Genomic DNA, 10,139 nt, shown 5'->3' on the forward strand with positions numbered 1-10,139 from the left:
TTTTACAGGCATATTTTGAGACAAGAATCCGTTTTCAGCTCTCAGCTCTCAGCTCTGAGCGCTGAGCTTTTGGTTAGTTGCCGTGGTGCAACTGGAGCGCCATCCATTTAAACTAGTAGCTAGAAGGTAGAAAGGGACCTCAATTGCTGGCCACTTACAGTTAGTTGCCTGGGTTGCCCCGCAGCCTAATCCGAGCGCATCCAGCAGCCGGAACAGCTGCTCTGTTGCAAATTGCATGCAAAGAAGGCGAAAAAAAAGTATGAAGCTGCAGTCAAGTGTGCTCGACTGTGAGATACCCGCTACCCATTTGGAATAAAAGCAAATTATTGCCAAATATACCGAAAATACTACAAAAAATACTACAAACATACCAAATGGTATATTAGGTGTATCCCTATAGTACCACATTTAAAATATACCATAGACGGCACAATGTGCCAGATTGTTAGCCAAAGCAACTAAGAGCCCTAGTAAGTAGGCGTCTTTGCCCATACAAAAGTAATTCTTTAATAACTGCGACAATTTTTATCTGATCGCAACAAAATTGCCAGGAATCGAAATTAATATAGTTGTTATTGTATTGGGTTGCCCAAAAAGTAATTGCGGATTTTTCATATAGTCGGCGTTTATAATTTTTTTAACTGCTTGTGACTCTTTCTTTTGTCAGTTATTAGCTGTCACTATTAGCTTGCTTTAGAAATTTTGCGCGTAATTTTGTTTACATTTGTTTGATTGGCGCCCTTTTTAATATGGAGTCCACAAAAGAGCATTTTCGTCATATTTTACTTTATTATTTCCGTAAAGGAAAAAGCACAGAGAGAGTTGATAAAGCCTTAAAAGAAAGACAGTGTCAAAATTGGTTTCGCAAATTCCGTTCTGGAGATTTTTCACTTAAAGATGAGCCATGGGATTGGAAGGGTGTGGTATATTTTGAGCTGCTTCCAAGGAACCAAACGATTAATTCGGATGTTTACTGTCAACAACTGGACAAATTGAATGCAGCCATCAACGAGAAACGGCCAGGATTGATCAATCGTAAAGGTGTCATTTTCCATCATGACAACGCCAGACCACACACATCTTTGATGACCCGGCAAAAACTGGGACAGCTTGGCTGGGAAGTTTTGAGGCATCCACCATATAGCCCTGACCTTGCACCATCAGACTACCATTTATTTCGATCTTTGCAGAATTCCTTAAATGGTAAAACTTTCGGCAATGATGAGGCTATAAAATCGCACTTGGTTCAGTTTTTTGCAGATAAAGGCCAGAAGTTCTATGAGCGTGGAATACAACATTTGCCGGGAAGATGGCAAAAGGTTATCGAACAAAATGAAAATTATATATTTGATTAAAGATCATTCTAATTTTGATTAAAAATGCATTTACTTTCTTTTAAAAAATCCGCAATTACTTTTTGGGCAACCCAATAGGTACCGAAATTCGCGACTCTAGCTTTGAAATTACGCTTGATATTCAATTTTTGTCGATTTGCGCGGGCGGAAGTGGGCGTGGCAAAAATTTGAAATAAACTTTATCTGCGTGCAAACATAACAAAAGCTGTCGAAAAAAAATTATAGCTCTATCTCTTATAGTCTCTGAGATCTAGGTGTTCATACGGACGGACGGACAGACGGACGGACGGACATGGCTAGATCGTTTTAGCTGTTTAAAAATATGTATACTTTATAGGGTCGGAGATGCCTCCCTCTATCTGTTACATACATTTCCTGCCGGCACAAAGTTATAATACCCTTCTACCCTATGGATATCGGGTATGAAAAAAGAGAAAAGGTGTATTTTGCCTCCCCGAAAATTATGCAATGCTCCAGCTTTAAAGTAGATTACACGAAATTTTGCGCGCCAGCACAAAAGCCCACGACGGGCATTAATCACGGAAGCGACGGCTTTCGACCGTGCTTGGACTCAACCTAGAGAGAGAGAAAGAGAGAGAGAGAGAGAGAAAGAGAGAGAGAGAGCAAACCCAAAACCCATCCTCATTGTATTCCTAAATAGTGTCTGCTAGCTAGAGGCAAAGGGGAAGCGAGCTAATAAATTGCCAACGTGCTGGAATTCAGGCACAAGCAGAAGCTCAAGCACAAGAAACGAACAAAACCCTTTGGGTTTCCCTTCAGATTTTCTTCGTTTCTCCTTCGATTCCTCTCCCCCTCGCAGCATATTGCATTTTTGCCGCCAAACAAATGTACATAATTTTTCAATTGTTCTTTCGCTTTTGCCATCACGTAATCTTACCAATCTATGCTGCCAATAATTGCCCAGTCGTATTTTATGCCGCTCAATCGATTCATTCAACAAATCCCCTCCCCAAATAAATATATATACATATATGAATTAAGTTTTATGAATTGGAAAAGTAAGTAAGGAAGCTGCATTGTCATCATTTAAATATACGAAACCAATATTTAAAAAAATACTAAAATATACCCAATACATGAAAAGAATTATACTTATACCAAATTGATATACCAAAAATATACTTAAATATACCGAAATGCATAAAGGTTTTGAATATCATTTAATCAATAAAATATGGCAAATACCGAAAAATTACTAAAATATACGTTGTATAAGTATTGTACATTTTCTGAATAAAATCAATCATTTCAATATACCTAATGAAATAAAAAAATATATATGGAAATGAAAAATAAATAATTGAAATATAAGTGTTTTTAAAAATAACAAAATTATGTCAACATACCAAATACATATACCAAAATATACTGAAATATACTGAAATGCATACAAATATTGCAAATTCTCTGAATAAAACACTTAACTATATCAAATGAATATACAGAAAATGTACTGAAATGTAGATAAATAATATATACTATTTTTAAAGAAACTAATCATTAAAATATACTATTCATTTGGTATATACCAAAAAAAACTGAAATATACCGAAATACATATTTGGTATATTGATATAACAAGTGTCGTCAAAAAAATTATTGCTCTCTGAGAGCTAAGTGTTTGATTGGGAAAAATACTGAAATATACCGAAATGTATATTTTGTTATCAAAAAAACAAATAGAGACAGAGCTATATTATAGTCTCTGAAGATGTCTTAGAAATCCTAACGAATAGATATGAAACCTCCTTCTGCATGATTTAAACTTTTTCTGTCATCACAGAGTTAAAATACCCTTCTACCATATGGGTATAGGGTATAATTAAGCTAGATTTTCTTTGACAACGAATTAAACTTATAAATCAAACGGAATCAAATTTTAAGGAGTTTTCTAACGTAAATTTGAGACATTTCAATTCTATATTACGACTTTATTCTCTTTTTATTAAGTGCAGCATTTTCGAAATTCATTTCGGTGTATATAAGTATTTTTTTTGGTATATTCATTTGGAATACATAAACTTTAAAGCTTTGTAATGCAGCCTTATGAATGTCAGACATGATTCTGTAGTTGTAAAAAAGAAACAAATTTTACATATTTCTAACATATTTCACATTACAAAAAAAGATTTCTTTTATTATCATTGGAAATTATGAGTTTGAGTTCGTTTGATTTACAAAAGTGTTTTTTTTTTTTGGTTGTAATTATATTAGTAAATAAAATAATGAGTTTAATTTCGATTAATTTACAACTGTAAAAAGTTTCCTTTTAATTTACCAAACAAATTGTAAATTATGAGCTGAATTTTAATTTTATTTACAACTGTAATTATTTCGATTTTAAGCTTTTTCTTTAATACTGTCAGTCGAAAGTTGACCAAATATTTTTGTACTTTTGACTCAAAGAGATGGCGGCAAATAAAATAAATCACGTTCGATGATTCGTTCGTTTTGCCTTTTGCTTTACACTTTCCTTTTTTCTTGGTTATCTTTTTTGTGTCTCTTTTTTTGGTGGCTCTTTGGCAGCATTTCATTTCAATTTCGTTTGCGTTTTCGGTTGTCGGTTGGCCTGCGGTGAAATGATTTCATTTTGTGTGCAGGGCCATAACTGTTATTGGCATGACGAGTTGACAACCCTGGCAGCCATACTTATGCGTTCCATCAGTCTATCTCTCTCTCTTTATCCGTCTCTCTCTCTCTCTCTCTCTTTCATACTTGTTGCTGTTGATTTGATTTTATTGCCTGGCTCTGTCATGCGAAAATATTTAATGCCAATATTGCAGTTTTGCAGCATATGTGTGTGTGTGGGTGTGTGTGTGTGTGAGGCAAGCTTATTAGCCAGGGCTCTGCCTGGAGGCATGTTGCAACACAGTGTTGCAACTGTGTGCAAGAGCGTGCCACATTCACCACTCTGCTCTCAAGCTTAGCTAAACGTTGTCATAGGCACTTAGCTGGAGCCCAGGCTCAGGTTCAGTAGCATGTGGCATGCGGCATGTGGCATGTGGCAAAGAAATTGCCAATCGCACACAGTCAACAGACATTCTCAAGCACCCAGGCTAACGAAATTGCTTTTGCGGTTACCTCCTCATTCCTCAACTTCTCCCACTCCACACGAATTCTTTCTCATTTCCAGCTGGTCCACTTCAAAAAATGCCGCCGCAGGTCAACTTCAACTTCAACATCAACCTCAACCTCAACTTGAACTTCAACTTTCATGCCCTTACAACATTACGAAAATTACATGCAGCCATTTAGGCAATACAACTAATTTGTGTTAAAATTCCATTAACACCAAAGACTGTCGATGGGCACAACAGGAAATCAATCAGAACGCGACAACGATTTCAATCACCACACAAAAGTGATTGCTGACAACGCACAGTGGCTAAATTTGAATTATTCAACAGCAAAATCGAATATTTGAATACATTTCCAACTCATTTTCCTGTATAATTTGCCATGATTTCATTCTTTGAATATTTATTTTATTAAATTCATTCAATTAATTTCATTTTAGTATTCACTTTATACTATATAAAGCTAATCATTGAAAATCCAATTTAATTTAAGGCTTTTTTTATTTTATTGCTTATTGCTTTAAAATGTTTTTCTATTTAAGTAGTTCATCTAATATTAAAAATTCAGTTCAATTGAAAGCCCTTTGCTTTGATTTATTTATTTTAAATGTTTATAATATTATTTATAATTATTTTATTATCTTTATGAATCTTTCATGAAATATATTTTAGTAATTCATTTTTCTTTAAAAGCTATTTATTTTATATATTAAGCTCTTCATTGAAAATCCAATTAAATTTTAGGCATTTTTTATTTGATTGTTTTTAGTTATTTTGAAAATGTATTTGTAAATAAAAGCTATTCAAGCAATTTATAACTACTAATTTATTTCTTTTAAATTCGTGAAGAAATTAAAAAAAATTTAATGAATTTTTATGTTTGCATTTGAGAAATTTTATCATTTTTATGTTATGTCATTTTTATGTTTTATATATCAAGCTACTCATTGAAAATTCTATTTAATTTAAAGCACTAATAATTATTTATTTCCATTAAATTTTTTTTTTTACTTTGTATGATGTAAGATGTAAGATGTATATATTAATTCAATAAATTCAAAATTATTCTCTTATAACATAGACAAAACATATTTCATATAAAAATAACACGTAACCAATTTAGTATGTAAATTATCTGAAAAACACTAAGCGCAGCCAACTCAACAAGGCAGATGGTAAACAAAAGCAGCCAACTTAATGTTGTTCATAGTTTTTAGGCGCAGCCAACTTAATGAGGTGCTTAGTAGTCAGGCGCAGCCAACTTAATGTGGTTCATAGTTTTTAGGCGCAGCCAACTTAATGCATTCTAAATCAAAACTTAAGTTGGCGTTGCCAGCTGACTTTACAAAATGTTGTTCTACACATTGAAAGTAGAGAAATAAAAGCTAAAATAATCAGACAATTTGAAGAGAAGGCACACAAACAAATCTGCAACAAGTTTCAGCAACCACAAAAAAAGATTGACGAAGAGCTGGCAATTGGAAATTGGCAATTTCATGTGGCCGCAGGCGTGCTTTATTAATTGAGCGGAAGTCGAGGTATTTAGCAAACACTAATTTGACGGGGGCGAAATTCGCTAATCATGGCAGAAGAGCAGCAGCAACAACAAGTTGAAGACGTGCTTCAGACAGCGAGAAGCAAGTTTAGTATTCAAATCACATCGGCGACAACAATGCACATTGAGATTGCACGCGAGCAATGCAAATCGAGAAGCTGCAACATTTCCACATTGCTGCTGCACAACGGGCGACAATATGCCAGCAATTTTGTGGTGAAACGTAAATGGATTGCAGCCATGCAACAACAACTGCTGAAGTGGTCGTTGTCGTTGCCGCAGCAACTGCCGAGGGAACCATCAGCCAACGAAACACGGCAATTGTTTCGCCACAACTGCAATCAATCATTCAATAAAGCTTTGCAGCTTTGCTTCAACATTGAGTTCAGTTGCCAATCGCTGATCACGATCATCGAGTGCTTCAATCACATGCCAAATGGTCGCTCACGGCTACTGACTAACGGCAGCAATCACAACAATAGCAATGGTAGCAACATTGGAGACAGCAGTAATAAGAGCAACATCAACAGTAATGACAACAGCAACAGAAATGAGATCAGCAACAGCATCAGCGATGGAAAGAGCAATGAGAGTAACAACAACGGCAACAACAACATTGGAGACTGCAGTGATAACAGCAACGTAGATAGCAACATCCATGAGAAGAGCAACATCAATGAAAAGAGCAACTGGAATAAGAACAGCAACAGCGTCAGCAATGGAAGCAGCAACCAGATCAATAACAACAGAAGCATCTACATTGGATACAGCAGTGATAACAGCAACATCAATGACAAAAGCATCATCAATGTTAATAGCAACAGCAACAGCATCAGCAATAACAACACCAACTTCAATAAGAGCAGTAACAACATCAACAATGGAAATATCAACCACATCAACAACATCAGCAACAACAACATTGGCGACTGCAGTGATAACAGCAACAGCAACATGATTGACAAAAGCAACATCAATGTTAACAGCAACATCAATGAGAAAAGCAACAACATCAGCATAAGCAATGAAAACAGCAACAGCATCAGCAATGAAAATAGCAACATCAATAGGAACAGTAACAACATCAGGTATGGAAAGAGCAACCACATCAACAACATTGGAGACTGCAGTGATAACAGCAACAGTAATGACAACAGCAACATCAATGAGAAAAGCAACATTTATGTTAACAGCAACATCAATGGGAGCAGCCACAGCATCAACATGAACAATGCAAATAGCAATGGGAGCAACTCAAACAACAATGTGAATTTCAAATGCAACAGCAACATCGATGAAGGCAGCGACAGTATCAGCAATGGAAACAGAAACAACGGCAGTGACAACAGCAACATCAATGCTAACCGCAACAGTAATGATAACAGCAACATCAATGTTAACAGCAACATCATCAGCAATGACAACAGCAATGACAGCAATCCGAACAACAATGTCAACTTCAAATGGCACAGCAACAGCAATGTCAGCAGCAATATCGATGACAACAAAGACACCGACAGCAACACCGAGAGCGACAGCAACTCCGACATTTACAGCAACAGAGAATGCGTGATCAACAGCAGCGATAAGGATCTTAATTTGAGTGCACACTTTGTGCATTTGGTGGATTACGTGCAACTTGCGGAGAGCGAAGCAGCAGCAACAGTTGCAGCAACAGCAGCAGCATCGTTGTACGTTGACATTCAATATGCGCGACAAATGTGGCCAATGATGATGGACAGCAAAGGTGTTGACACTGATGAAGATGATGATGAAGATGATGATGAAGATGAAGATGAATTTGTTAATGGTGATGAAGATGTTGATGATGAAAATGTTGACGATATTGATAATGAAGATGTTGATAATAAAGATGCTGATGATAAAGATGTTTATGATAAAGATATAGATGGTAAAGATGATGAACATGTTGATGATGAAGATGTTGATGTTAAAGATATTAATGTTAAAGATGTTTATGATGATGAAGATGAAGAAGATGAAGACTTTAATGATGATGTTGCCGACATTGCTGAAGATGTTGCTGATGATATTGCCCACAGTGCTGAAGATGCTGCTGATGATGTTGGCGACACTGCTGAAAATGTTGAAGAGGAGACTGAACAAGCAACCGAGGAAGAGAACAACAACGACAACCACAACGATGAAGAGACCGAAGAGCAGGAGCAGGATGATGAACGAACGCTGAGCTGGGACAGTGATTTAATTGATGTTGCGTCTGTTCAGCATCAAGTGCGCGATCTAAACGAATTGAGTGTTCGATTGGTGCAAACGAACAACATGAATTCGCTGCCGGTTGTTGCTGGCAATGTTGCCAACACAATATGGGACTTGGCCACGTACAATTCAATCGATAACATCGAGAATCAGTGTTTGGAGTTGGGCTGCATTAAAGCTGGCATCGTTGAATGGTTGCAGAGCGAAGATCGTTCCTTCGAAACGAACTTAAGTCGTCCACTGCGTCGCCTGATTGGCGAACTTCCAGCACAGACAGCTCTCGAAGAGCGTCTCACTTGGTTGACCGAGGAAGAAGCTAACGATGTTGCTCCTGCTGTTGTTGAGAATGAATATCCGGATTTGTGCTCGCCTGATGTTCGATGCTCGTCGAACAGTTTGTTGAGCGGGTTTTTAATACGTCAGAGCATCAATGAGCTGGCGTACTTGCAACAGAATTTGAATCTCAACGATTTGCAGCAAGAACTAAGATACGAGGATGAGAAATCGGATGTGGATGAGGAGGAAGCCAGCAACAGTTGCAACTATGAATCGGACTTGGAGTTGGAAATTGTGCCGCTTGCCTCGTATGTAAAGCAAACAGCTGAGCTAATTGCCCAGATTAAGGCAACACTTTAAGCCCAACAACGAATTCATTTTGAATATTATTCAAATGCGATACCCGAACAAAATTGATGCCCGCATAACTTTTATTGCAATTGCTGCTTGGCCACAAATTTGTGCTGCACCTTTTGGCTTTACCTTCGCAAATCTCTAGCTCTGGCTATGACGAATGTCTTTTTTATTCAATTTTATTCCTCTTCTCCTTCTCCCTTCTCAAATTTTCTTTGTTCTCGCTTTGTGCTTGCCTCCGATTGCCTTACGAGTCGCTCAACTTTCTTATCAAGCATGCCACAAAATGTATTCTAAATTTCACAACGAAAACTTTGGCGGTTCCTGAGTTATGTTTATGTTATATCTAGGTTATAGCTTATGTTCTCTATCATATTTTAGAAGAGTTTAAAGAAACTCCATCCGTAGCTGCATGATTTGATATTAGATAGACCAAATATTATTCAAAGTTCCAGAGCAATGTTCAAAATTATATATATTTTTATAGCTTATGAATTATTTTTAAATTTATCGTAGACTGCAATAAGAAAATAAATAAAATATGTAATATCGAGTTCTTTCCTCATGAAAAAGAATTTTGGTGAAATGATAAATAAATTGTAATAAGTGTGTACTTATAAATATACCAAATATTTCAAAATATACTAAATACTCTTATACTCGTAGATTCTAAATATTGTAAAATATACTGAATACGTAATATATGGTAAATACTCATAAGTATACTTAATTATAGTATATTACAGTATTTATGAATATAGTATATACTTAATGCGTAAAATAATATATGGTAATATAAGTATATATACTAAATTCGTAATATATGATAAAAAATGACGTATTTAGTATATACTATACTATATTACATAAACTAAATGTTTTATACTAAATACTAGATACGTTACATGAAATACTAAACAATAAATATACTAAATACTACAATAGATACTTAAAACAGTCTTCAAAAGTTATGAGTTCATTTCAAATTAGACTCGTTTTAAATTAGAACTGTGTAGAAGAGATCAAGAGACTACGTTGTTATGCGTGAACTCATGAGTTTATGAGTTCATATTAGAAAGTCTAATTTTTAATCAATAAAATATTAAAACTATATTTATATTTAATTTTATAGCTTTAGCTATCAAAGTTCCAGAGCTTGCATAGATTTAAATAGGTTCTTAAACAGTGTAGAATCAATTAAGATTACTTATAAATTTAATTACATGTGTACAGTAAAAAAACTAAACAATAAAATAATGTATT

The 10,139-nt window shown here is 35.4% G+C and overlaps 1 protein-coding gene across 1 annotated transcript; it reads left to right on the forward strand.

The window, feature by feature from the left end:
- The first annotated feature begins 5,766 nt into the window (after window positions 1–5,766).
- Window positions 5,767–9,503, forward strand: LOC133849215 (putative uncharacterized protein DDB_G0282133). The gene is made up of 2 exons (XM_062285129.1): window positions 5,767–8,093; window positions 8,127–9,503. Exons 1-2 carry the CDS (start codon window positions 6,036–6,038, stop codon window positions 8,880–8,882), a joined length of 2,814 nt encoding a protein of 937 aa, XP_062141113.1. The 5' UTR covers window positions 5,767–6,035; the 3' UTR covers window positions 8,883–9,503.
- The last annotated feature ends 636 nt before the right edge of the window (window positions 9,504–10,139 follow it).

Source organism: Drosophila sulfurigaster, chromosome X, assembly GCF_023558435.1.
Source record: "Drosophila sulfurigaster albostrigata strain 15112-1811.04 chromosome X, ASM2355843v2, whole genome shotgun sequence".
Lineage (NCBI taxonomy): Eukaryota > Metazoa > Arthropoda > Insecta > Diptera > Drosophilidae > Drosophila > Drosophila sulfurigaster.

What these genes read in the sequence shown, in the direction of transcription:
- LOC133849215 (XM_062285129.1), top strand. Translation starts at nt 6,036, where the DNA reads ATGGCAGAAGAGCAGCAGCAACAACAAGTTGAAGACGTGCTTCAGACA. An exon ending in CTGAAGATGCTGCTGATGAT is followed by an intron (nt 8,094 to 8,126) that starts GTTGGCGACACT and finishes GTTGAAGAGGAG; the next exon opens with ACTGAACAAGCAACCGAGGA.